Here is a 27,454-nt window from a genome sequence, read left to right as displayed (position 1 = left end):
GCCATAGCTGTAATTGCAAACCCAGTTAAACCCCTATCCCTCAGCGTACCAAAGTAAGGTAACCTTGAGGCTTATAAAGGAAGTGACACTGCTCATTAACATTTCCATTTAATTTAATTTCTGACTTTCAGACTTTTTAGAGGAGAATGTTAGAGATCAGAATAGCATTAGCACCAAAACTGTCTGCTGCTGCTGGATGGAAACATTGAGAGTGTTGATCAAATGTAAGCAGTGCTGGCTTTGCCTTCCTTTGGTTTGAAGTGCAGCTGACTTTGTTCTCCTCCCCAGTGAAGTGCCTGTTTTCATATTCAACTCCAGAACTGCACTGTCAAAAAGTATTTATAAGAGACCTTTGAGCTGCAACAGTGTTTACATTTTTTAAAATCTCCTCTTTTATAAATTAAAATGAGAGAAAAAACCCAACTTTTGGGATTCTCTTATTTTGCCAAGTAGCCTTTTGGGAAAAACTTCCTGCAGTGCAGTAAGAAAAAGTTCTAAAAAACTCAAAAATACACATGTTTGAACCTCCTTTAAAGGAGAATGTTTCAGGTGTTTGTTTATGAGACAAGAAGGTTCTAGGCTTCAATTTAATTTTAAATCAATCAAGACTTTTTTTCTTCAAGCAGTTGTTGCTGCAGTGGTCATTCTTTTTAAGGCAATGGACTTCCCATCTAACTCAGAATCACAATAACCCTCCTATTCTCCTAAGCCCTTCTGTTTATTATTGTTAAAATAAAGCCTTTAAAGCCTTTAGTAAACTTGCAGCCTAATCCTGCTGACCCTAATTCTTACTCATGTGCACAGTCCAATTAAAATTAGTTGGGCTAAATGGAACAAATTACAGTCCTTTGGGTCAGCGTGATCCAGCCTCTATTTATGCTGTTTGCTTTCATGCACACTGCTGCTGGATTCATTTGGAATGCTTGACCTGGAGGAATTATTTTCTTGATTACTTCAGAACTTAATTTTCACATGCTGTAATAATTTTATCTGCAGACGTTAAAATATTCTGTGGTTTTTTTGGTTGGTTTTTTTTTTTTTTTTTCTTTTTTTTTTTGAACATCTGCAGTTTCCTTGTTTTGCTGGATTTTCATATCAGGGCAGATATTTTTACTTAGCTACTGAAAAATCTTGAGAACAGAGATAATGAGGATAATGCTGCTTCCTGTTATTTCTATTTCCTAAAAAAAAAAAAAATTCTTCTTGGGATATATTGGAATGTGCACAAGAGCCAATTCTGAGAAATGCTGTCACTTTAAAAAGTTTTATAGGGTTTTAGGAGGAACGATTAGAAAAGAATGGCACTCAGAGAACCACTAAGAAGAGACGTTGAAAATATATGAGAAAATTCCCCAAATATCCAGTAATTTTTGTTTCTCTATTAACAGCTGTGATATTCTTCAGTAAATTTCCTAATCATCCAGTACTTCCTCCACTTTCAGTCATCCTCTTCCTTTTGGCACCACTCAATTTATTGCTGTGTGACTTTAAGCAACACATGGTTGTGTGGGTGCATTTCAAAGAACGAAAAGCCCAGTTTTTGTAAAATACCTCCTGGGATAAAGAAAAGAGAGGGAAAACCAGCACGGCTGGCATTTTTTTTTCTAAATAGAAGAGGCAAAACAAAACTCTTTGCTCAGACAATGGAGCTCTCGAGTTCCAGCTGTATCACTGTTTTGGCTCTTAAAACACTGCAAGCTTACTTTGAGCTGACCAGGGATTTTTCATCTTATTTTCCCCTCTAGGTGGGACTGAAGGTGTTTTTTGGCAGACCGGGCCAGTGGTTTGGAAACAATGACAATGACGGTGACAAAATGTCAATCTTCCATGACCTGGATGGCTCGGTGACAGGGTACCCAGACACCTTCGTAGGCAGAGCGGACAACTACCTGCTGCGTCATCCCGGCTGTCTCACTGTCCCACGCTGGAATGGGGTGATGTGTCCAGGGAAATTCGCACAGGTAACAGGGGGCAGCTGCTGGCAGCACCACGGGGTGTGCAGGGTGGGCATCCTCAGTCTGTGAGGCGAGGGGTGATGGCGTGAAGTGTCCTCAAACAGTCTGTGAGATAAGAGCTGAATGACAGATTTGGTATAATCTTCCTCCTTCCAGTGTCATCTGCCTAATTCCAAGGATTCAGTAAAGTTCTTATTGTGCAGTTGCCTGCTGCAAGGAGGCCCATCTCTTCCCACTGCCCACAAGAAGCTGCAAGTTGAAATTGAGTTGGAGGAAAGTTTGGTGTTTTCTAGTTCCAGGCATTTGTCCACTCTATTGTGGGGCTCTAGTGGATAGTTCTGGTGAATCAGGTTTCAGTAATGGAAGATGTTACTTCTCTGGTACACCCTACTTGTGTTCAGGATGGTGAAATGGGTGGCTGAGATGCAAACTCCCACTTATTTCCCATCCAGAAATCACGGGCTGGAGGATGGTCAGCCTTAGGTCAGCATGATCTTAAACCTTCACAGCAGTGAGTAACTGAATGTCACAATCAAATCCAGGGTAGGCATGTCTCCTTCAGCTAAAAGAAATCGTATGCATTTGCTTTAGTTGCACAGCAGAGAGCAGGAGTTGCTATTTAAGCATCTAAATGCTGGACTTAAAAACCCTGGTGCGCTTTGGCTACGCAGAAACAGGACTGGGCTCCTCTGAAACACACCCATTGGATTAGGGTTTTGTCCTTGGCACTTAGTTTTGCTCTATTTCTCTAGAGAATTGGTCAACCCTGCTCTGGCAACCTAACAGTTAAATTCAGAATTGCAAACAAGCAGGCATTTATATTTTTATTTCTATTAATATACTCCTGGTTATGGCACTCTACATGGTGAGGCAGTTTTTCCACCATAGAAAATTTCCTTGGCTAGGTTTAGGCAAGCATAAACATTTGCTTCTCTGGAATCCATTACTTACCAGAGCTTTTCAACTCATCAGCATCCAGCAGGATGAGTAAAGGTCATATTAAATGCTTCACTTTATGGGTTTTGGGGAGGGAAATATATGTATGTGCAGAAGAAGTATGTAGAAGAAATTGGTCCCGTGCAGCAGGGTTTGATTAATTTGAAGAGTATAATTGTCAGAGTATTTCAGCTTAACTCTTATTCTCAGCACCCTGACTAAGTGGTGATTTGTTTGTCTGCTAAATTCTGAGTGTCATACTTCAGATCAAAAGCCTAAAACAGTGAATCCGATTATAGAGAAAGATGGTTTGCTTTGATCTTAGCAACTTCATTACAAAATCTGTTTTCCTTTTCATGTAGCTCTGGTAGACAAGAACTTTTATTCTTCCCTAGTTCAAGCAGGTGAAAATGTCCTTTCAGCTGAAGGAAATAGTGACTCCTATGTTACTGCTGAATGCAGCCCAAGATAGTCAGTCTAGGGATGGGCTACTTGGCATGGAAAACTCAGATCCAAGTCCTTCAGCTAACATTGCAGGCAAATCCTTTCTGAGCTGAGTGCCTAGAGTACAGTTAATTCCTTTCTGCTTGGTTTCTTTCATTCCCATTTCATGCTCCTCTTCTCCTGGATGTAATTTGCCCAAGAAAGGAAACGCCTGGGGAAAAACAATTCATCCGGCAGTGTTTTTAGCTCCAAAAAAATCCTGGGGACAGGCTTTCCTGAGGGGGTTTTAATCTGGCAGCTCAGGCTGACATTCCCACCCTCTTATGGTTGGTTCCTGGCCTTCCTCCTCACTGTCTCCAAGCAGCATCATGTCATGTTTCCCATGTGGTGCCGAAGATCTTCCTTGAGCAGGGAGCACTAAATATCTCATGCTTAGGCTTCTTTAGTAGCCTAAAAAAGGGGCTACCAAAGAAGGGTCCTGGAACCAGCTGAAAATCATGAAATTCACATAAGCAAGAACTATCAGGTCTTTCTGTCCTCCCCTTTTGCTTCTGCAGCCTGTAAGGTTGGTGTTGTCCAGACAAGACCAACCCCTTTGCTCTTTAATGAGAGCTGAAACTCTCATGTTGTAATGTAAATAAAGCAAGGCTTTGAGGAGGAACATTAAATAGAGGGAGACTCAGAGGGAAATCCCAAGAGCTGTCAGCACCACATCTTCTGGCAGTCCCTGTGAGTCACTCAGACTCCATCATCAGAGCACTGAGGTCCTTGGTATCCTGTCAACCTTCCTGTTGCAAAAGCCAATAATAGAAAATGTAGAGAGAGGCTCATTTCATAGTTCTCTTCATGTAGGTGTGTGAGATTTCCAGTTGGGCTGAACTGGAGACTCCTTGGCACCTCCATTACTTGTTAAAATGTAAATGAGATTCCTGAACCTCTACTGATTTTTATATAAATTGTAAGACAAGTGCCTTGGCTCCCACTGGGCAGCTGAAGCTGTGCACTTACTGCTTGCCTGCAGACTTCACAGCAGCTCCTCAGGGGAGGCTTTGAAAATTCTCCTTTTTGGTATTATTCTTTATTAAAATAAGCAGAGTTTTTGGCAGTATTTGCTACTTTCTTTTATAAGCTTAAAAAGGTGTTAGACAGTCATAAGAGACTGCCACTTGGCCAAATTAGTGTCAGCTTTGAATTAACAAAAAGTTGATGCCTTGCAATTCTAAAATACCTTAGTAAATGCTGTTGATTTTGCACCAGTTCACTTAGTCACTACCAAACTGCAGTTGGCTGAAACAGAAATTATTCCATTTTTGTTAACTCAGTTCTTGCAGTGAACGTTTGCAATTGCACTGATCCTGCACCTCCAAGTTACAGCTGGTTTTGTGGACTTGGAATCTCTGTGGCTGCTTTTGGTACTGATGCTCCTAAATGTACAGCAGGGAAGTGATGCAGGAGGTAGCAAGTGGTGCTTTTCTAGCCACAGGGAATCCCTACAGTCCCAGGGTATCTGTGGTGCTTGAGGATTATCAGCACCTCACAGACTGCAGGAAAGAAAAGCCTGTGAGATAGTGTCTGTTTTCAGCTTATGGTGTCTGTTTTTTGGACAAAGATGCCCAATTTTGATCTCTGATGTACACCAATTGAAACTCAAAGTAGTTTTCCTGATGTCAGTGACACCCTAGCATGTCTCACAGAAAGCAAGCTACATCTTTTTCTTTCTGCAAGAAAGAATTTTTAAAGTATTTACTTGGAAATTTCATCAACAAAATGTTTCTCCCTACGAAATTACCCTTTTTTGAACGGTCAGTCAACCAGAAAGAGAGAAGATATGCTTTGAGCTTCTCATTTTTAAGGTGTTTCTCCCCAGCTTGACAGCTGACAGCACCACAGAACAAAGGCAAGGGTAAAGAAACTAGAAAGCAAGAAAACCTTTTCTCAGAAACCAAGACTGTCAGTTCCAGTGCTTTGCATGTTGCTTATCTCCATACTCACTATCCAGTTGAATAGCAGATTCCCGTGAATTGTAAAGAACTTATCTTCTCAGTTTCACAATCTACTCGGGAAAATTGCCATGTAAGCACAGGGAAATCTGACACATCTCTTTAGCATGAAGTGTTAAGCAGCTAAAATAACAACTATGTCCATTAAACCATCCAGGCAAGTAGAAGGTTCACATTTTATAACATTTTAACCAGCTCTTCTTCTTCTATTACATTAAGTTGTCACCACTTCTCATATTGTAAAGTCTCTTTACGACCCACTTTCTTTTAAAGATTTTGATGGAGTCAATCAAAAATCATGGGAATGTTGCTAAGGAGGATGGATTTTTCATTCTAGAAGTAGATGAATTTTTCATTTGAGTCCTGTTGACTTACTGATGCTCCCTATGGGCAAAACAGTCTCTTCACACAGAATCTGGATTGACTGATCAGGACATTTACCTGCTGCGACCTCCTTTAGTGAGAAACGTTTTGCAAGATCCACGAGATCCACTGTTGTATCCCCATGGGACTGAAAATCACATCCTTGGTGGCTTGCAGTTCTGGAAGGCAGTCATTCAGTGGTCACTGATGGTGACTGTAGGAGACCAAGTAATTTTACAAGTGTTTCTATAACACATATGTGACACTAACTTGTTCTAGTAATTACCGTTTCATTCTCAAAACAGCTATCACCATTAGCCTTAATGTGAGACCTGTGACTGGGTGCCCAGGCCTCTGGAGGAAAATCTTACCATCAAATCTGTGACATCATCTCATCATCTTATTGAAGCAGTCTGCAAACTCCTCCTGCCCTTCCTTGGACTCATTAACCATACTAGCAAGCAGCTTAGGCCATGCATAGCTCACTGTCTTTTTTGTTCTCTTACACAAATAGCTTAAACTACATAGGAATCTTTTATTCTTGGCAGTCTGTAATTTAGGAAACTTTGGAGATCATTGAATGCACCTCCTTCTTTTCTTGGTTTAATCTATCATTGGTCCATTTAATTTTGTAGTCAGTTCATTCCAACTGTTCTTTGTTAGAAAATGCTGTTTTGATTCAGATAAATTAGTATACTGATGGGATTTTAACCTGAGCATTCAGCATGAGGCTGCTGAATTCAGGGGTGAGACAAAGGGTAGGCAAAGGTGGCCTGTCTTTTGGAGGTCCTGAGGAGCTCAAACTCCACATCAGGAACAGTCACAACCACAGAGTCCTTCGGAGCATGAAACTGGAACTGGGAGCTGAACTCGCCACAATCCCCAACTGAAATAAGCCCACATATAGACCAGTGAGAGACAGTCTGGTTTTGCAGAGCTTTCAGTCTATGAAGAAAAGAGGAAGAGAAGCAGATGTGGAGATGTGAGGGCCCTGCATTGCAAGGCGGGTACCCTGATAGATGGAGTCGTGATCTCTCTGCTAGTCTTGGCTGTGCTTGTATCCTTGCGGAATTAAAATCTGATAAGAAACTACTGCCTCCATTTAGATCTACCTCAAAGACACAAATGGAGTTTAAAAATAATCTTGATGGATGCATGCTCATGTGGAAGCCTAGACATTCCTGAGCTACCATGGATTTTTGTGTCGGATGTTTTAAGTTCTTGATGCAAAGAGCCTTATTTTGTGCTGTAGGAGAGTGAAGGCAGCAGGATTATGGGTGTCCTCATCTGTCCTCAGTGCATCTGCAACCCTTCAGGGAATATGACAAGCTGCCTGCTACAGCCCTGCGTGCAGAGACAGATTGGTATGACTAGCCGTGCATCCTACTTCTGCACTGGAATTCCATGTGGCAGAAAGCAGGGGAACATCACGTGTCAGCCTTAAAACTAACGTTTGCCACATGAACTGGCCTTCGTTTGAGTGATGGCAGGGCAGAAAAAGCATGCAGCTGGAGTGTGGTTTTGTAATTGTTCTGTAGAGTTGAGCTACAGGTCAGAGGCATCTGTTGGTCTGTGTGCAGAAGAGCTTTGCTGAAGTCTGTGGAATATGGTATTTAGTCTATAAGGTCATATAGTCAGGCCACTGATTTTTAGCCCCCAGAATTTCAGCCTAGTCTGCTACTTGAGAGTGAAGATGTGGATTCCATTAGATACCTGGACCTAATCCAAAGCCCATTGAAATAATTTCAGTTTTCTGTGTTTTCAATGGAATAAGCCTGTTTTTAAAGCGCAGTTATTTGAATTCATATAAAGGAGTTACTCTGCTATACTTCCGTGATTACCCTTCTCCCTAAAGATTTTGAATAGCGAACATTTTTATGGCACTGTACAATTCATATCTCACTTCACAGTGTCCCCACGGATGGCTGCAGATGCTATTTCTGGTTTACCTTTTTATTTGAACTGGAAACGTTTCAGTGACTTTCCAAATGCTCTGAACTCTTCATTGGCAAAAGCCATTTACAGGCAACGATGATCAAATGCACATGTTAAGGCTGTGCCTGGCTGGTTTAATGGATGTGTTTGTCATTTTCCTTTCCCCCTCAGCTTTATATCCAGGCCAGACGCCCCGAGAACCTGACCTTGTCCATTGCCAGAGCAGCCTACCCTTCCCATCCTGTGAGGCTGCAGGGCGTGAACAGAGGAGCACCGTACCAGCAGTACCAGCCTGTCGTCATGCTCGAGCAGGATTACGTCATCCAGTGGGATGGCAGAGCACCTGAGGATGTTATCCTGTACCCCATCAACTTCAACAGGTACTGCTCTGTGTTGTTTTCCAAAGGTCTGGAGCTTTATCTTTTTCCAGGTTATTCACAAGTAACCTTTCAAAGGTCTCAGCAATTTCTGAGAGTGTGGAAGCAAGGTGTTAAAGGTTGGCACTTACTGATGCAGAGAGATGCTTCTGCTTTCACTTTATTCCAGCTTTTTTTGATATGCAGAGATGTTTCTCTTTCCAGAAAGTTTTGAAATGGAATCCAAATAAGTCCTGGCCTGCTGTCCCTGAAATCCCTCCAGAAGAGTTCTGGCTCTGGTACATTTGTTTGTACTGGTTGCTGCACACATAATTTATCTCCCATATATATAAAGTGCAGAAATATATCAGAATGTGCTCAAAATTTTACATCTTCTGTAATCCAAATAGCACTGGAGTCACTGTTTCTTTTTAGCTAAAAAAGTTTTAAAATGTTCAATCTCAGCATAGCAAAATTGCAGGCTGCGCTGTTTTTATTTCCCATGTTTTCTTCTAGCATTATATAAAGACAGGATATATCCATTTTAGATGCTACTTTTGTCCCTTGCAATCTGTTTCACTTGGCATAACTTAAGTTATGGGGTTTAGTACTGTTCTTACTTCAGTGAAATTGTTTGTGCTTTGCACTGGTACTGCTGTTAGGAGAGAGTCCTGCAACCCAGTCAGCTTAGCAGGGACAGGCATTGCCATGGTCTGCACAGAGGAGATGCTGCAAGTGATGAGCAGCACAAGAAAGCCTGGCCATCACCTTGGGTTCTGCAGTTTGTGTGAGTCCTTGGTTATTGGCAAAAACACACTACAGTAAAAGAGAGAGGTTTGTAAATGAAACCTTGCATGATTACACACAACACAGGCTCGGGTTTCCAAAGCAGGTTTTGGACAGTTGGAATGAAAGAAGGCAGAGGCACTGAGGGCGTGAAGCAGCACGTACTGCTGGTGAACCTGGAGGGTTCCCAAGTCCCTCCAGCATTATCCACCAAACCCCACACCCATCCGCTGCTCCTCCAGCAGAGTCTCCCTGCTGTGGTTTTAGCGTAGGATCGTTTTGGCAAAAGCTTGAGTTCTATTTGGTTCCTCTGAACCTTGGAGCTGAGAAAATCTGGGGGAAAATACTGTCCTTAGTTCCCACTATGAAGCCCTGTTGGAATGCACTGAGAAGGGCAATGTTTCTTCTTTATACATGCCCAGTCCAGCAAGTGACATCCAGCTGGGCCTCTTGATTTAAAGATGTAGTAGCTGTAGGGCCATGACTGAGTCTCTAGATGATTGGTGTTTGGACACTCCTGTCACAGGGGAATTATTAGAATTATTAAATCAGTGTTTTCTGTATTAATATATCTTCGTGCACTTTAAGGAAGAGGAAAACCCATTAGTCACTCACGGACAAGCTGAGCTTTGCAATTATTATCTGTCTTTAAATGGTGAGCTATTTCCTTGCAATTACAGAGCTAAATCTTCTGACAAGTAACCGATGGTTGCTCTGTCACTGTGCCAGTTCATACTTGCCAAAGCTTTGGCCCAGAGTCTTCAGACACAGACTTAAATTTGAAGGCAGCCCTGAGTCTTTGGTCAATCTCAGCCTGAAGTTTAGCTCTTATTCAAGCAGCAACTTAACTACATTTTACTATTGAAAACCGCAATGTGGTTGTGATTCCCTTTGTCTTGTTTGAAACTAGTTATTTGAACTGGGCAAAGGTTTGTAGTGTTTTCTGATCCAGAAACAGTTGGCAAGATATCTGTTTTGAAGAATTATAAACAAGAAGTGTACTGTAACAAAGGAAAACCACAGTTTCACTTCATTTCATTTAGAGCTTCTTGCTAAGAAGTAATTGGGAATGAATTGTGTGGCTGCTCTGTCTACACCTCAAGTCTGCTGGATGCTCACTAATGTAAGACTTCAGGCTGATGCAACAGTGAAATGTCCAGACTGCATGGAAAAACATGAAGAAAAGAGATTCCTGTGGAAGAGTAAAGGAATTGAGGCAAAAAAGAGGTTTTAGGAGTTTGAAGGAAAACAAGTGCCTGTCTAAGCAGTTCCACGTATGGCTTTTACTAAGCATTGCATTCAAATCATTTCTGGAATAGAAGAAATCTTGGATTGTGGAGCCCAGAGTAATCAGAGATAGAAAATCAGGGAAACTATTTTACCTGTCCCAAGTGGCTTTATGTTTTGTTTGTTCTTTTAAAATTCATAATAGTGAACAAATATCCCAAAACCGAACTCTTAATATCATAACATCTGTGCCAAATATATGATGGAAACCAATTCATGTTTAAAACTTTAATAGCAATATTGTAGGATTAATAATTTGAGACAAAACCTGAGTGAACAGTTAAACTATTTTCAGTCTGGTCATTGTAAGATGATGGATGGCCGTATCTGGGATGCTGCCTTTGCAGCTAGGCAGCCCTCACGCTTCTGGAGTGATTTGCTCTGTGCTGGCTAAAGGAAGGTCATAGGGGAAATAAGGAATTTGACAGGGAGATGTGTACCAGGATTGGGATTTCTGTGGAGGTCAGGCACAGCACTAATGTTGAATACTTGTGTGATTAACACTTTCCCTGCCTCTGAGCCACTGCAGAAGTCATGCCAACCTGTTGGAAGACTGGAACGCCCAGATTCCTGGGGTGGGCAGGAGCTGGTCGGGATGAATCCACATGACTCAGCTGGAATTGGCAGCTGTGAGCTGCAGATCTTGTCCAGTGAGTTCAGAGGCACTGCTTGGGTGGATTTACTCAGCAGAGGAGGACATCAGTCAGAGCAGTCACCCAGCAGATCTTTTTCTTGTGCTTTCTATCTTCTTTCTTTCTGTCTTGCTGCAGTACTTGTGTCTTCCTTGCTCTGATTCAAACCATGTTTAGAGTAATCCTCCAATTTCTTCGTTTCCATCAAAATATGTGGCCAAACCAAACAGAATTGCTGTGCCTCCACATGCTGCCCTGTGGTGCAAAGAGGCTTTTTGACACTTGCCAGCATCCCTCCCAGTGAGAGATGGACTGCTTTGCATTTGTCAGGGTAGCTGTGTCTCTCCTTGGCTTGATGGGCAAACATAAAGCCTCGGTGGAGACCCACAGGCTCTGTTTTCAGGCTGCTGGGGAACACTGCTGGCTCAGCAGAAATGCCTGTTTATGCTATGGACAGGGTTGTCTGTCTAATGGCTGGGAGTCTCCCTGTGAGGATGAGAAGGTGGATGGGTATTGATGCTTCTGGAAAGAGGCAGTGCAAGGCAAGTAACTTCTGAATGTTTTGGCAAGTGAACAGAGGGAGAGCACAGGCTGGCATTTTAATGACTAGGAATGAAGTGTGCTCCAGAATCAGTCCAGATCTGTTGAGGGTGTTTTTCAGGGCAGAAAGTGTGTGCAAAACCTTCATGAACCCTCAGACCCCTTCGCCATGGGTTTTGTCTCTTTGTTGGAGTGGTTTTCACCTTCTCTGTCTCCTCAGAGCTGTCTGTACTTTTCTATTCGATTTTTTTTGTTATTGTTGTTTTTTCTGCTTCACAGAAGTATGAGAGCTATCTGTAAGACTGAGTTAAGGGCTTTCCTCAAAATTATTATCCTGAAGAACAGAGGTCCACAGAGAACATTAAGCTTGTTACAAGATGTGAGAGAGGTTGGTAAGTCAGGAGGACAGGATGGAAAACATTATTTGGTTGCAAGTAAGTGCCTTCTTCCAGGTGCTGGAGAACAGTACAAAGATTGGCACTTCGTACATTAATCAAAGTCAGAAATTAAGTCCTTCAATTTAATGACTCGGGCTTTGTGCCTGTGCAAATTTTCTAATCACAGAAGAAGCGAAGGCAAATACTATTATCAAAGGCTCAGGGCTGCTCCATAAGTCAGCCAGGCTTCTTTGTGCTATCAGCACATCCAAAGATAAGAATGAAATCTCCTCAAAGCACATATCTGAAGTACAGTGTAATAAGTGGTGTTGTTGGAGCGGCCTGAAAGCAGTGGCAGCTAGATTAACCATTCCTTGCTTTAATAAGGACAGGGAAATACCTCTATACTTGGTCTGCTAAGGCTCAGAGGGAAGGGTTTTCCCCTGTTAGGGCTCTCTGCTGTCATTTGACAGGGAGAATTCAGGGAAATGTGAGCAGTTAGCAGTATAAAGAGGAGGGTGGGTTTTGTAGGTGGATTGCCAAAGTCCTGCAAGAGGGGGCTTTTCTTTGTACTGCACCCCTCCTGCCAGATGCTGGCTCCAAGGACAGTGCTGGGCAGGATTTCCCAGGCTCTCTCCATAGGTACCCTCTGAGCTTTGCCTGGAGGGGCACAGTGAGGCTCATCATATTGGTGTCCTTTGTGGCCTTGATGCAGGAGTTCGATCGTTGTGAGAGTCTTAAAAAAATAAAATTAAAAAATAAAAAAGGCAGAGAAGGTCCAAATTTCTTTTCAACAAGCAGCAAAAGGGCAGATGTCCATGTGTGTGCCCAGGCACATGTTCAGCCTTTCCTTTGCTGCGGTGTTTGTGCAGGAATGGGCACAGGTTCAGTGCTGAACTCCTGTACTTGCTAAGCTGAAGACCTGTGCTTGGGCTTGTTATCTTATTCACCAGTGAATAATCTTATTTAATTGTCTGAAAATTCAAGAGACCAGAATAAGCTTGTGTCTAAATTTTTCGTTAAAAATACTGGACCCTTTTGACCTTGGGTGGTACAAAGCCTCCAGGATGCTGCAACCCATCCAAAGGTGGAGATTTCAGGGCAAGGAAACTTATGCAGCCCAAGTCTGCCCTGAGACTCTGGGGGACTCATTATGTTTGTATTTGCCAAGGTTGTGTAGGTAGTTTTTTTTCCTATGGCTTATTATTCAATGCCAGTCTGATTCATACTTTCAGCTACTTGTCATTTTTTGTGATTAAATTCCTTAGTGGTGATAAGGTCTGGAGAAAAACAAAGATAACAAGACAAGACTAGAATGTGCTCGTTGCAGTCTTGCCCAGTTTAGGGATATTTCCCAAATTGTTTCTTTTTCAGATTAGCTTGAAATGAGCTTTTCCTCTTGCTTCCCAGATTGATAAATCCACTGGAAGGCATAACTGGTGTTTCAAAGTGGAGCTAACTGTTTAAGGCTGTGAATGCTTTCTTGTTCTTGTACATGCGTGAGTTCTGACCCAGATCCCCCAGATCTGGATGGAATACAAGTAACACCAGCACTATTTCCAATAATAATAAGTAAAGTGCTACTTGGGTTTCATAGCCTCCTCCTCCTGATAACATCTATAATTCAGAGTTAATCATCTGCACAACACAGAAGTCAGCAGATATATTTAAATTCCTTTATGTCTATTTAAATCTCCTAAATTACCCACAGATCAACCCATGGACGAAAGCCACAGGGTATCTTTTTTTTTTTTTAATTGGAAAGAAGCTAAAACATTTACCAGAACACCAGGTTGCAGATTGCACCATTTAGTAGAGTTGGGCAGAAGCAAGTGCTGATGTTGTGTTCGAGCGATCCTAAAGCCCCAAAAGTCTTTGCCTCCCCACCTGCTCCCTTGCTGCTCTCTGTCCTCTGCAGCCAGGATTAACAAGGAGACATGTCCTTCCTGAGCTGATCATTTTACAGCATGAATTAGAGCAATTTCAGCATCAGACAGGCCCCAGGTGGCCGTGGCAAATCAGGCTGCTTGTCCCTTTGAAACCCGGCATAGGAAACCTGAGGGTTTTTCCTCATTTTCACCTTTCTCATGGCCCATGAGTTGGAGCTTGGGTGTCCTGAAGGAGCCTCTCACAGGCATAGCAGTGAAAATATAAAGTATGCAATAGTCAGTGTTAGCGTACTTGGGAAGACGTTAAAAAGACAGAAATTGAATTGGGATGTGATTCTTCCATGAAAACATGTAGGGTGGGAAAAAAGATGAAAAGATAATGTACTGTATTTAAATGCAGGAAGTTTTTATTTTTGCTTGAATACATTTATCTGCAAGCCAAATGCTGTCTGAGTCAGACCCTGGTTTCATGAGGATCAGCAGAACTGTACCTCAGGGCAGGATCCCTCCTGTAATTTGTTGAGCTTCACAAAAGCAAAAATCATTCTTTTTGCCCAAGGAGACACGTGGATAAAACAAAAAATTTTAATTTATATTAAGATATTATATTTTTAATGGCATTTCCTAAATAGCAACATTTAGGAAAGGCATTTAAATACCAATACACAGAAATCTAGTTAGCTAAACACATACCTGACTTGTTACTATCCCTGCAACAGTCCAGAAGAGTCTATCCTTAACAACATGGCCCTAAAAAAATTGGCTGGATGTTCACCCAATAGCCATGTTTGTCATCGCAGGGGGTTTGGGGTGTGTTTGATGGACTTGACTTGAAGAGAAGGTCAGGTTGGGAGAAATGTTTTGAGGGAAAAACCAGCTGTATCCTGACTGCGAGCAAGGAGCATTGACCTCCTCTGATTTACTCTTGGGATGGGTTGGAGGCTGAATGGTGGCTATGCTTTTTTTTTTTGTCCTTTGAAGTTTAAAATGCAGCTTGTGAGAGACAAACTCACCAAAGGAGTATGTGAGGATTTCTGCTTTGTTCCCATATTGTGAACAGGGAAGTTTTAAATTCCTGGTTCTCTCACTCCCTTTGAAAGTTCAGCTCATGTAGATGACAAAATGTCAGAGGGCTTGTTTTTAAATAGGAGTAATAACAGTTGGGGGAGACTGACTCACTGGATAGAACTCTCTTGTTTTTTCAAGCCCAAGGAAAAAAAAAAAAGTAATTTTTAGTTGTACTCTATGGCCTTCCCTCATTAGCTTACCCCAGATTTTCATCAGTGAGATCAGGATTTGGACTGTGCACTTCCATGGTCATCAGCTACATGACACACCATGTCAGTAAACATGGTGGGGCTGTTTTCTAGAATAATATTCATCAGTGTAGAGGTTCCCTTTGCTAAAATGCAGCCAGGGTTGACATCCAGCATAACCAGAAACTCCAACCCTAGATGATACCCATTTGCCCAGGACTCACACTCCATCCGATGCAGCCAATGCTGTGAATTGCTCACAGTGTTGAACAAGTGTTATTTATCCTCTCACAGGCAGTAAGAGCTGCAGACATGCCCTTTTCCTGTGTTTACTCCAGCCAAATCTCATCTCCAAGTTACATGACTCACTTTACATCCCACCACTGACAAAGGTCTCCCCTCCTTTGCCTGTTTGATCATGTTTCTCTGAGTGTCTTTGCTTTTGAGAGTTTGGGGTTGAACTGGGGGGGATGTTCTGAGGGTTGTAAATGAGGTATGTATGTGTGTACGTGCAGATCTGTATCTACCACATGTCCAAGAACAGGAAACCTCTTGTCTGCTTTTTTGCCTTTCCCTTGTCCTTTTTATGCTTTTGCTTATCCCAGGAAGCCTGCTCACTGCCCAAACATAAGAATACTTTTTTAACACTTTGTCTGATGTTTTTTTGCTTCACCTGAAAGAGCCAGAACTGCAAATGCCAATATTCTGGTGAAAAAAAAGAGCCATTTCCAAAAGAAAATAAGCAGGCTAAAGACACTGGTAAAAATGCATGAAGTGCACTGTGGGGATTGTTGAATGACAGTGACGGAGGGGCAGAAGTGTCAGGTTTTATACATGTTGGTGTCAGCAGATTCTCAAAGATTTTCCAAGTGATGTTTGAAACTGTTAGGACCTACTAAACTCTTTTTGCTAGTGTATATAAAGTTTTTCTCCTTCAAATGCCAATTTTTTTTTCTTTTTTAGCAAAAACACAAAGAAAAATGTTGAACTGATTAAGAACAAGAATGCAAAAAGGAAAGAAGAATGTTACTTATTTATAAAATGAAATTAACTTTTTCACTTGAAAAGCTTGATGACACAATTATTTAGCTTTGGGGTGCAAATACGTTAAATAGCTCAAATTAGTTTTCTACACATTTGAGTATGACCTTCATTTAAACTGGAAAGTCAGACATTCTACCTGAGAATATTTCAATTTGTTTCTCTTACAAGAAATTCCTAAGAATGAAAGTTGAAGACCAAAAAAAAAAAAAAAAGTCCTCTGTATTGCTACATTGGCATTTTGTTTATCAAGTCTGACTTCTACCCTTGTGTTTTAAGTGAGTTTTCCCCCTTTGTTTGTGCTGGTCTTTAAACACAAGAGCACCTAAAGCTACATACGCTCCCCCAGCCTTCAGGCAGAGCTCTGAAATTACTTTGAATTCATAATTTGGGATCTGCTATGAATTCAGTGTTTTCATTCCTTGCCAGTGCAGTGTGTGTCCCCAAGCCTCTGGGCACCTGTGACATTCCCAGCTCATGTGCTGGTACTGCGAGCAGCAAAACTAGGACTTACCTACAACATATTTAGGCTGGTTCAAATTTTTCTTATTCTGCCTACAAATATTCATCCCAGAATAGCAGCTGGTAAATAATACAGAATTGAGAGGCTGAAGCAGAGAAATAAAACAGAACCCACAGTTATTGACCACCCTGACAAAGAGGAAGGTTTCCTGTGCTTCAGACCAGCCAGGAGGTCCTTGGTGGCCAGTGCAGTGGCTGAGGAAGATACACATATATCTGTTTTACTTTGGACTCAACGTCCAGGATGTCTCATGCCTGATTACTGCTTTGCCTGAGGCTGCATTTCTCCCTCAGTTTTGGCAATGGCATCTCACCCCCATCCAGTGCCCGGTTCAAAGGCAGAGTCACAGGGATTATGCCATGCACAGGGACAGCAGCTGTGCTGGCATCTCTTGCTTTGATATTTCTTGCTTTGATTTCCTGGAGGTGCTGGAGCTCAGCTCAGCCACACAGCCAGGCATTTTGGAGGCTTTATGGTGGGTTTTGCACAAGCTGAAGAAACAGAACTGAAGTGCAGAACTAAATAGGAAGCTGTTATAATACCGCTAAATTAGAGAGAAAACAACCGCCTTATTCCTTCCTATATTTAGATAGAGGATAACTTCTAATGCCTTCTCTTCTCACATCTTCTCCCAAGCCCTTTGTTGTGGGAATGTACTGATTTCCATCTCTTCCTCCACAAATTCCAAAGTAGGTGCTTTTCATTTGATCTTTCCGATCCTGGTGTAATTTATTTCAGGACTTCACTCAGCTCATGTGCACACTAGACTGCAGCACTCCTATTCCCAAATGGCCCGGCAACTCAAGACAGTCACAGCTGTGGGTTTTTCATACCTTTTTTTTCCACTTTCACCCTCCAGTGTCCTGTTCTAATGCCTTTCTCATTCCCTGGGGAGGTGGCAGTCAGTGTAGCACAGCACCAAAGCTGGTTCCCAGCATCTAGGGGAGTGACCAGCTCTTTTTGTGACGGTGACTTCAGGGGATGAAATGTGCTAACACAACGCAAATCACCCTCATGAAACAGCCAAATGTCTTGGGACTCCATCCTAAAAATATTACACAAATATGGCTTTGGTACATTTCTTTCATTTCCTCTAGTCAGAGACCAGATCATCTGAAAATATATCCGTTTTCAAGCTGTCCTGTGTTATGACACAGCTGGAGTTGGTTAAAATCTAGAGGGCAGTATCTGGCTTAAGCTGATGGGTCTTTGTGTGGCTTTGATTTATTATCCTAGAACAGCCTGTCCCCTCTTCAATCCTGTAGATAGCTTTGTTTTGTTTTAATGAAAAAAACAGAACAAGGCCGAAATAGCTTTGCTTTATTGCTCTCCATGTGTAAAGCAGAGGTCTAGGCATGCAGGTTCCCAGATTTCACCAAATTGAAGTGGTTTCCACCCATTTATTGCTCTGCAGTCAGGGATGGGTGGCAGGTCACTTGAGGGAAGCCTTTGGAGAAACTGAGGTGTGTAGGATGCAGAGAGACAGACAATGAAGGTGGTGTTTGTCTTTCTCTAAGCCAAATTTATATTCTCACATTTTACCCAGGAAGTTAAAAAAATACATTTAAATCCTGGATGGTTTTGGTGACATAAGGAAAGCAAACAGTACTGGTTCAGGAGTCCTGGTGTTACAGGCTGAGCCACTTGAGAGGGAAGGAAGGAGGGAAAAAAGAGCTAATTATCTTGGTATTCAGTTTTTCTTTTTAAGTGTAAACTTCTTGTGGCTTTCTGGTTTGCACAGCACAAGTGCATCTCACAGACAGGAAAGGGTGTTGGGATCTTTTGTGGAAGATCCTTCCCATCAGTGTCTGAATTGCACTCTAACTGCATCTTTGGCTCTAAGTCTTGTACCAAAGGTTTCTAATTTGGAGCTGTTTTTTCTCTGCAAGAGAGTGACAGTGGGAACCACAGGAGGAAGGAAAGCCATGGGGGCAATTTTTTTGTAAATGTGCACACCAAAATTGGGGTAAACAAGAGTTAAAAGGTAATTTAACTTAACCCTTAGTTATTCTAAACTGACACTGAAGGAAGAGCCTCAGAGAGGGAGATTTTAATGGAAACCATAATAATAACCTTTGCTGTAAAGTGGAGGAAGCAAGTCTCTTTAGATCGTGGCTCTGGTTCAAGTCAGAGATTACTTTGTAATTCCTGAATCTGTGCCCCCGGTGAAATGTCTGCTGGATGCTGGTTCCCCCTCCTGCAGCAGCTCCGGATGGACTGAAACAAGCCCCGGCTGCCTCAGGAGACGTGAGTGGGTATGTGACTGGTTGTACCTCAGCCTTATGGGGCAAGGAAGAGAAAATATCTGCTTTTAAGCCATCCTGGCACCTGTCTCAAAGTCCTCTGAGGTCAGCCGGGGTCCCTGGATCAGACCTTCGTAATAAGCAGCCGTTGTTTCCAGACAAAGCAAAAAAAAAAAAATCTGATTTTCTTTGGCTTTGAGGATTTGTTGTGTTTTTTTAAAGGAAAAAGAGAACCTCAAAGGACATTTCTTTGTTTTCCCCTGAAGACTGTACTCTTGGCTGCAGACCATCTCTCTTGTGCTCAAGCCCTGAAGTGCATTTTTTCCCTTTCCCCCCGCCTGCCCTTTCTGCCGACAGAGGAGACTGGCTGCGTGTCGCCCTCTGCTACCCCAGGGGAGCCGTTTTCCAGGTGGTGGGAGATATCTACCAGCGACGGACGGGGACGGTGCACAGCGTCCAGCACTACCTTGCTGCTCCTTCCATCGCTCTCAACAGAACTCGTGAGCGGCTCTTCTACTTCGACAGAGCATCAGGGTGAGCCCTGCTGTGCCCCTGGGTGGGCAAAGAGCCCTTGGGGTTACCAGCCCCAGCACCTCCTTTCTTCTTTCTCATAGCTAAAACTCAGGTCTGTCCACCTTGCATGCTTTCTTCACGGATTTCAGGTCAAAACGGATTTCCGGGCTGGAGTACCTGGGACAGGTCTGTGTCTGCATCTAAGCAGTGATTTGCATTCCTGCCCAGAGGATGGCTGATTTCTTGGCTGGACTGAACACCTTGTGCATCCCTGCTGCAGGTGTGGGCACAGTGTAAATATTTGTTTGAACTCGTTGTACCCCAAAGGGCCACGAGAAAGAGCCCTTTTGCAACTGCTGTGGCTCCAACACTGAGACAGTTTGGGAAGTTTCAACTTCTGCATATCCCCATGAAGAGAGATTTCTAAAACAATCACGTTCTAAAAATCAGATTTTGTGAAAAAAGGAGAGCGCCACAGCACATCTCTCATTTGGAAGGTGTGAAGATGGTCCTATAAATCTTACACTGTCTTTGAAAGGCTTTAGGACACCTTTGGTTTAAAAAAAACATATTGCGAAACTGTGTTTCTCAGTCAGCTAAAATAGGGAGGAAAAAAGTGTTTTGTGGTTTAACTATGAGTCCCATGATGCTTCACCTGACTAAGTAGCTACTTCAGGAATCAATCCACAAATGCCAGATTTGAAAATAAGATGGGATATATTTATTCATTCAACCATAACACATGAGCAATCAAATCCCGGAATGCCTTCCTTGCTAACCAGGCTCCTTGCTGATGGCCAGGTCTCTCTCATCACAGGAATTGTGAAACATCAAATTGCTAATTAATCCTCCTTAAAAAAAAAAAAAAAAAAAAGGTTGCCCAAAATTTGTAAACAGGTTGTTTACTACTGAATAGCAGGGAAAATGGTCACACGTGTGGGTCTGTGGGGGAAAAGCCATGGGCTGCCAGCAGCCATCTGGACCTGGCACACGCAGATTGATGGGTCTAACCTAACTAAATTCTGGTAGTATCAGCATTTTGGTTCTCTGTTTAGTTCAGCAGTGGTTTTTTTAGCCTGTCAGAGTACAGAAGTTACAGGATTGGCATTTTTCTTTTCCTGTTGTTGTTTTTTAGACTTTATTTCATAATGAGTGGGATGTTTCCCCTTCTTTTTTTAACCCCACATCCTTGGAAAGGAATCAAGCTTACTCATTCTTTCTCACAGACAAAAAGAAACAAAATATTTAGTTTTAAAAGAAATAGAGTGAAAATTCCATGCAAAGCTCATGTATCTTTTTGATCCTGAATCTGAACTGAGCTGTTTATATAATTTCTTCAGTCTGAATTGTAGCATGGGCAGGACTGAAAACATACTTGGAACAGTTAGAAATAAAAATGAACTCCAAAGGCCAGAAGGCCTGGCTGCCTTGGAGCTTCTGTCATGCATGCCTAGGGCTGAGCTCTGCCATGAAGCAAGCTGAAGGGCCAATGCTCATAATTCCAAGCAAACCTGTCTCCTTCTGCACAGCAGCCTATGCACAGCTGCTGCTCCTTCTCTGGTGGGATGTCTGGGGGTCTGTCCCACGTGCTGCTTGCGTGGTGAAGGCTTGGGCATGTGGGCTGCAAGTGCTGCAGGTCTTGTCACACCAGTATGAGAGGGGAGCTCGACCTGCATCCTTGCAGGACCCACTTGGCAATGGATGTGCAGATCCTGTCTCTGCTCAGCTTGTCCTCTAAGCCCGCAGTGGGGGTCTGATGCCTCTGTTTGCTCCCATTTGTAGGTACCTGTTTGTTCACCTGCAAGCCCACGCAGCTCGGGAAGGACACAGTTACTGCTCTCAGCAAGGCTGTGAACGTATCAAAATCACGGCGCACATGAGCCCGGGGGACTCCCGGAGCTGTGACCCCAACCCCTTCCCTGAGAGGCCAGTGGCTGCCCAGCATCTCATGTCCCAGAGCCCAGCCGGGCTGTGCAGGGCGTGTGGAGCCCCACAGGTACCACCACGATGCACGAATCTGCCTCTGAAGGTTGTGCAATGTGTGTGAACCCACGCGTGGTCAATTTGTTCTGACAGCCTATAAGGAGAAGCCGCAGGGAATTCCCACACGTGAATCTGCCCAGCATCACGTAACCTATGTAAAGGGGAGGGTTTTGCTCTGAATTGCTGCAGCTTTCTGTACTATGCTTCAAAGCTTGCCTCAAAGAAATTGCCCAACTGGAAGCATGTGGATGCACATTCATGGCACCTTTTCCCCCCTTTCTTTTTTTTATACTTAAACAAAAGGACTCTTGGGAGGGCTTATTTTGAAGTAGCTTTGAATTCAGAAGTACAGCATTGCTGCTGTATTTCAAACTGGGAAGTAATTCTGGTTAACAGGAATACCTGGAAAATTAGAGCCAGCTTTTCTCTTTGTTTACTGTAAATTCATCCCACTCTAAATCCTGTAGAACTGTTTCAGACTCCTACAGACCTGCACTTGAGTTTATATTCAAGCAAAATATATGAAATCCATACTCAACTTTTAAACTTACTTAGTGGCAGAGTCACCATCAGAGGTCTCTTCCAACCAGCATTCCCACAATCTTTTGATAAAGGCTGTCTCAATAATGAGCACTTAATTGTGAATCAAGACCACAATTTGAATAAAGGACTCTAAGTTTTGTAATCGTGTATATACAAGCATGGATACCTGGTGTCATTTTGCTGATGAAAACCGATTAGCAAGCCAACTTTTAAGGTTCTGTCTCTGGTGTAATTGCAGGTTGCCATCACCAGCACACCCTCAGTCGAGTATATAAGGGTCCAGATCCAATCTCTCAGCAGGGTGGACACGCAAAACCACTTGACATCTGCGTTCATTAAGGTATGTTGTGTTTTACTGCATTTTAAGTAGTGGTTAAACAGAAAAAACTTTATCTCCAAGGAAATTTACTGCAGAATCTTGCTGAGCCTTGGCAGAAGGAAATGGGAAGTTCCCCTGGAAGAAGCAAGTGCATTGTTCTCCCTTACAATTAACTCCATTAAAGTCACTGGGAGTTCCTATTCTATTCAGATGAGGATTTGAGCCTTTAAGGGAAAAAAAGGCCTTTTATCATCTCAGAAAAAGAATTAACACCACCACTCTAATGTAGAAGAAGGGGAGGAAAAAGCAGAAGTCATTGTTTACAAAGGATGTGGGGGAAAAAACAAGTTTGTTTTCCTGATTTTCTCCACTGGTATTGCACTAAAAGATAAAAATAACTGTATTTCACTACTGAAGCAGTTTGGAGCTGTCAGATTGTCCCTGCACATGCCTTTTATATCTGTCTAGACAGTGGAGGGTGATTGGAATCATTCTCACAAGAACACTGTCCAGGCTTACATGCCTGTGTGCTACTGAATTCTAATCAATGCTAACAAATGCCAAGCAGAGCTGGTACAGCATCCTCAAGAAGTCTGAGCAGCCAAGGTTTCTTGCTAGTGCACTGGCTGCATCATCAAAAATTTATTCAAAACCATTAGCAAGCAGGTGTCACTGGAGGCAGCACCCTCACTCGTGGTGAAGCACAGACACCTCTGCATGTGCAGCACTCATGGGATGGGTGTAGTGTCCTCAAAGGTTCTTTGCCTTTTCTAAGGCCTTAATGCAAAGTGCTGTTTTCCTAAGGAAGTTTTATATCTAACACATGTACTCCTAGCTGCAGTAAAGGCTGGGCTAGGCAAATGGTAAAGATTAATGTCTAAAGGAGGATTCTCACCCTAAATCTCAAAAGATTCAGAGAATTTGGAAATAAAGAAGTACATGCTTTGTTCTTGCTTTGCTAAATGAGATGCAAAGGTCAGAAATGTTTTAAATTTCTGATCCAAGCTTTCCCACGGGCTGAGTGAGCCGGGTGTGGTGAGCCCTGCTCCAGTCCCGTGGGGCCATGGGGACCCGTGTGTTGTCTCCTCTGGGGGTTTGTAGCACGTGGATGTGGGACAGACACACATCAGAGCTGTTTCTTTGGCAGAGGCTCACACTTGGGTCTGTTTGCAGTGGTGGTTGCTCTCTGCTGCGCGTGCACCCAGACTTTGTCACACTTCCCACGCTTAGGAGTGCCAGACAGCCAGGGCAGGCAAAAGATTTAGTCTGTCTTTGCTCCTCTTCACTCCCCTCTGGCCACCCATGGCCTGGAGATTCATGTTTCCTTACCCTTGACCCCCTATTGCTTTCAGCATCCCCTGACATCTTGCAGAAGCCACTTTTTAACACTTGGCTCCCTCATTCGGTCTGGCCCTATATTCCCTGGAGACATTCATGTCTCAGATTGATGGGATGCCTCTGAGCTCCCTGATGCTGCATGGGCTTTGGAATTCTTGTGTATCCTGGGTTCATTCTGGCCTTGGTACACTGTTGCTCTCCTTGATGGAGGTTGTGTTGTCTCAGGATTAGCTGTCCCTCAGGATGCTGGGGGAATGCACCAGTGCCAGCTACCTCAAAGAGTTTTTGGCTTTCTAAAAGTAAATACTGTGGCATGTCTTGAGAAGTGTAACTTGGGGAAGGAGCTCTTGCTGTGGGAAAGAAGAAGAGTAGGAGCCATTTCTGCTACAACTTTTTTGAGGCATTGATACAGCCCTACCAAGGAGGAATAGTTTGGTTTTGATATTTAAATTTTCAGAGAAAACAACAAAGTGCATGTGTTACTTCTATTCCCCCATCTGCTGTCTCAGCACCTCTCTCTTGCTCTGTGGTCAAATCCACTTTGCCAAGTGACAGTAATTTCCCCCACATGAAAGGAAACTGTATTAAGGCTGAACTAAGCATTTTACTCTTGGGATTCTTGGCTTCCCAAATGTATCTTCCTAATCCACTGAAGATGCTGATGACCTCATTTCTCATGTTTTTGTACCCCTTGAGAACTAAGGGTTTTGCTTCCTCCTGCCACTGACCAACTATCCATGAGGTCACTTCATCTGTACTAATGATACATTTTAAAATTATAGGTATTTTTAAAATGTAGATATTTTTCTTACTTGCAATTCCCTTATGGAGAAGCAGGATCACAGTCTGAGGCTCTCCAGCCTGCCTCCATAAAACCTACCTCTGTTTTTTTGTTACAGATAAATGGCACAGTGTTCCTGTTCAATAGCAGTGGGATATTCTTCCTAGTGCTGGATGCATGTTCAGGAGCAGTTGTGAGTAGGTGGCACCTTGACACAGCTACCAGTGAAAACGCTGCCCGTGCGATAACTGATTACGTTCACACATCCATAAAAGAGAGGTAAGTAAACTGCTGAGAGCCCAGCCCATGTAGCAACTTGTGGCTGACAGATAAAGAAAGGAAAACAACCTACTTTCATAACCAAACCTGTGCTCTGAAGAAATCTGGCACAGATTAAACATGTACAAATCCGAAATATCAGCCAGATAATAAGAGAAGCAGCATCTCTCTCCCAGGATTGTACAGATTAGAGCAGTCAGGAACAGGTTTTCTGGAAAACTAGCAATTTCTTCTAAATAAACCACTCATTTTCCATCATGGAGTAGATAAGTCCTTGCAATGACACTTGCAATCCTGCACACCCATCCCAGTGTCCAGCCATTTCCTGGCAGCCAATGATTCAGTTTTCCATTTCGGAAACCAGTCAATTTCTGTTTACTCTTACTGATTGTTTTTGCCTCTCGTGGCAGATGAAAATCATAGGTGTGCCAGATTTTCCAGTGGGACTTTTCTTGGGTAAGCCAATGACCAGACCTGCCTGCCTGCTGGCTCTCCTGCCTTGCGTGTGTCCTGGCAATGGTCTGGATCACCTCTGTTTGTGTCTGTCCCACATTCCCTGTGGTTTTATGTGTCGCCACACAAACAGGGAACAACAGAGATCGGTAGATAAATTCTTGGCTGCTGGTAGAAGCAGGTCAAATAACCAGAAAACAGACTTTCAGTCCAAGATATTTCTGAGCAGTTTATGACCAACGACTTAAACACCCCAGAGTTATTACATCTGTATTTATGCACACGAGTATGTACACATATCAGATGTGCACAAAGTGACATATATCCATGTGATGTCTGTACATTTGGTTTGTTTTTCTGGTAGGATGGGTATTTCTGCAAGCCTAGGCATTCAGCTAAATGCAACCAGTTGTGCCTGTAACTCACTGCAGGTACAGCTCACTGCGGGCTGAAAGCACATCTCTGAGGACCAGAGACGGGCTGAAGCTTGATTGAAAATCAGAGCCAGAATGAAGATGGTTTCAGAGTCTCAGGACTGCACAGCAACTGAGTGTCCCTCTCCCATAAGGGATGGATACACTCACAGGCATTTGTGCTTATTTTGATTCCAATTGAGGAACAAGTTTAATTTAGGAACATTTAAATGGAGGCTTAAACTTGTGAAAGCTTACATGTGATTGAAATCAAAGGGATTTAAACATGTTCTTAAAGTAAAGCAAGCTCTTACGTACTTTACAGAATTGGATCTTAAAGGTCTTGAAGATTCTTAATGAAAGCAATATTTTGGAATCATGCTGTAATCACTGTCCTGTTTTTCAGATCACTTGTTCTTGTGTGCTCTAGAAGTGTCACAGACGTGGTGGGCAGCTCTGAAATGTCTGTTTTTACCAGGTTAGGTTCAGCAAAGCCTATTGTCTTCCACAAGGGAGGTAAATATATTTATTCCATCATGTTTCTTATGCGTTTTATTGCTTTCCATGTTTGTTTTGCTTTTTACTGGGCTGGGAAACACACCGGTAATTCTGGTGTTTCCCAATCAAAAATGTATACACATCTACACCGTGCTTGTCAATATATTTCCTGCCACAATATGCCAGTGAAACCTAGTAAAATCCTCTTGGCTTAGGGATAGTGAGAAGTAGGATAGTTATTTCAGGGGTTTCACCCTACTTCACCTGTGAGAAGTTGCATGCTGCAAATTTTTCATCCTAAAGAGAGTTTGTTTTCCTAAGGAAAAAAAGAAAAAGAATCTTTTGATAAAGATTCCATCTCTAAAATTCTACTGCTTTGTGAGGAAAAACAAGCACAGCCTGAAAAGTTGATGAAAAAGAAAACAGCTTGCAGTGAAATAGAAGCTATTTATTTTTTGGATAGAAGGAAGGTGAAATCAACAGTTTGGAAAAGTTCTTATTACAATTTTACCTTGGATTGCTGCAAGAAATCCATTGGTAGCCTTGGTCCAGGAAATCCATGCTGGGTTTCCTCCTGGAAAAGTAGGGGCTATTGAGTCCAGGTTTGGATGAATAATGTGAGTGATAAAGCAACAAGAAAACAGCCAGACAGCTTGATTCAGATTTCAGGACTTCACACAGAGATCAGATGGAAAATTGGCTGTATTTCCAGCTTCTTTTTTTCCTTTGGAGTTTGGGGATTTTTTTTCCCTACTGCTTTACTGAAATTTATATAAATTTCTGGTCAAAGTTTCAAAGCTCATCGCTGTGACCGTTCCAGGGGAGGACAGCACGGTCTTTACAAGAAAGGTAGTGATTTCACTTCGGTGCCTGTTTTGATTCCCAAGAAGCTGTTTCTTGTTTCATCCTTTGAAAAGCAAAAGTTTGAGGTTTTGTTTTTTTGTTGTTGTTTTTGTCCTGAAACTTCATTGTTTCATTCTTTCATCAAAGCCCTGAATACTTCTGAAAGGAATTTTTTGATTAAAAAGGAATTTTTTTTTTTTTTTTTGGACAAACTTGGCCCCTGGAACCATATGTGCCACTCACTTTGACCATTTTGGGTGCTTGGTTCATCCTCCAGCCCTGCCTGCTGCTGGGGCACAAAAAGCAGCAGGCAGGGCCAGCACCCTCCCAGGACATGCTGGCTGGTGGCCACATTCTTGCCCTGCCACCTCGGTGGGATGCTGGTGACTGGCAGTGGGACTAAGCTGCTGCTGGCTGTTCACAAGCCACCCCTGTTTTGCTTTTCCTAAGGGCAAGGGTGTTCACCCATGTGTCTGCCCTGATTTCCAGTCTGGGTAATTATGTTCTGCTCCATGAGCTTCTTCCTGCTGGTTCAGGTATGTGCACTATTTGACTTCACAGCTCCAGGACTGCTCCTCACTGGGGGAGCTGTGTTTCAGGGCAGGCTGGAGCATTTCTCCCAAGTGCACATTGCTTCTGCCAGGGATAATGCAAAAAAAACCCCTCTTGACCCCAGTGGGATTAGGATTTAGGGTCTTGTTTCCTGGTTTTGCAAAATCTTATTTAAATTAGAAGTGTTTACGGGAATAGTCTCGATCCAACCAGCTGCAAATAGCCTTGGGAGCCTTTGCAATGAAAAGCATAATATAAACACAAGACATTATTATTAAAATGGAAGAATACATAATGCCTTTGTACTTTGGGACAGCAGAGGACCAGAGCAGAGTCGACATGGGGGATAGTTTAGGCATAACAGGAAGAAATGATG

The 27,454-nt window shown here is 42.8% G+C and overlaps 2 protein-coding genes across 5 annotated transcripts in view; both read left to right on the top strand.

Moving 5' to 3' along the window:
- Positions 1-27,454, top strand: part of CEMIP (cell migration inducing hyaluronidase 1) — a 109,261-nt gene that overhangs the window by 18,853 nt on the left and 62,954 nt on the right. The gene's annotated exons all lie outside the window — the stretch shown is intronic.
- LOC126637022 (cell surface hyaluronidase-like) overlaps positions 1-27,454 on the top strand; it is a 50,087-nt gene that overhangs the window by 18,574 nt on the left and 4,059 nt on the right. For 2 of the 3 annotated variants that reach the window (XM_050309918.1, XM_050309917.1), the window contains exons 15-21: positions 1,746-1,961; positions 7,805-8,013; positions 18,921-19,097; positions 20,859-21,072; positions 21,841-21,942; positions 24,159-24,319; positions 25,592-25,701. In XM_050309918.1, coding sequence (XP_050165875.1) covers positions 1,746-1,961; positions 7,805-8,013; positions 18,921-19,097; positions 20,859-21,072; positions 21,841-21,942; positions 24,159-24,319; positions 25,592-25,701 — 1,189 coding nt within the window. Of the gene's footprint in view, positions 1-1,745; positions 1,962-7,804; positions 8,014-18,920; positions 19,098-19,225; positions 19,357-20,858; positions 21,073-21,840; positions 21,943-24,158; positions 24,320-25,591; positions 25,702-27,454 lie in introns of those variants that run through there. The other variant, XR_007628163.1, reaches the window with a different exon arrangement.

Source organism: Myiozetetes cayanensis, unplaced genomic scaffold (genome assembly GCF_022539395.1).
Source record: "Myiozetetes cayanensis isolate MyiCay16 unplaced genomic scaffold, myiCay2020 scf14, whole genome shotgun sequence".
Classification (NCBI taxonomy): Eukaryota; Metazoa; Chordata; class Aves; order Passeriformes; family Tyrannidae; genus Myiozetetes; species Myiozetetes cayanensis.
The sequence above is the reverse complement of the archived record's forward strand: the minus strand, read 5'-3'. Positions and strand labels throughout refer to the sequence as shown.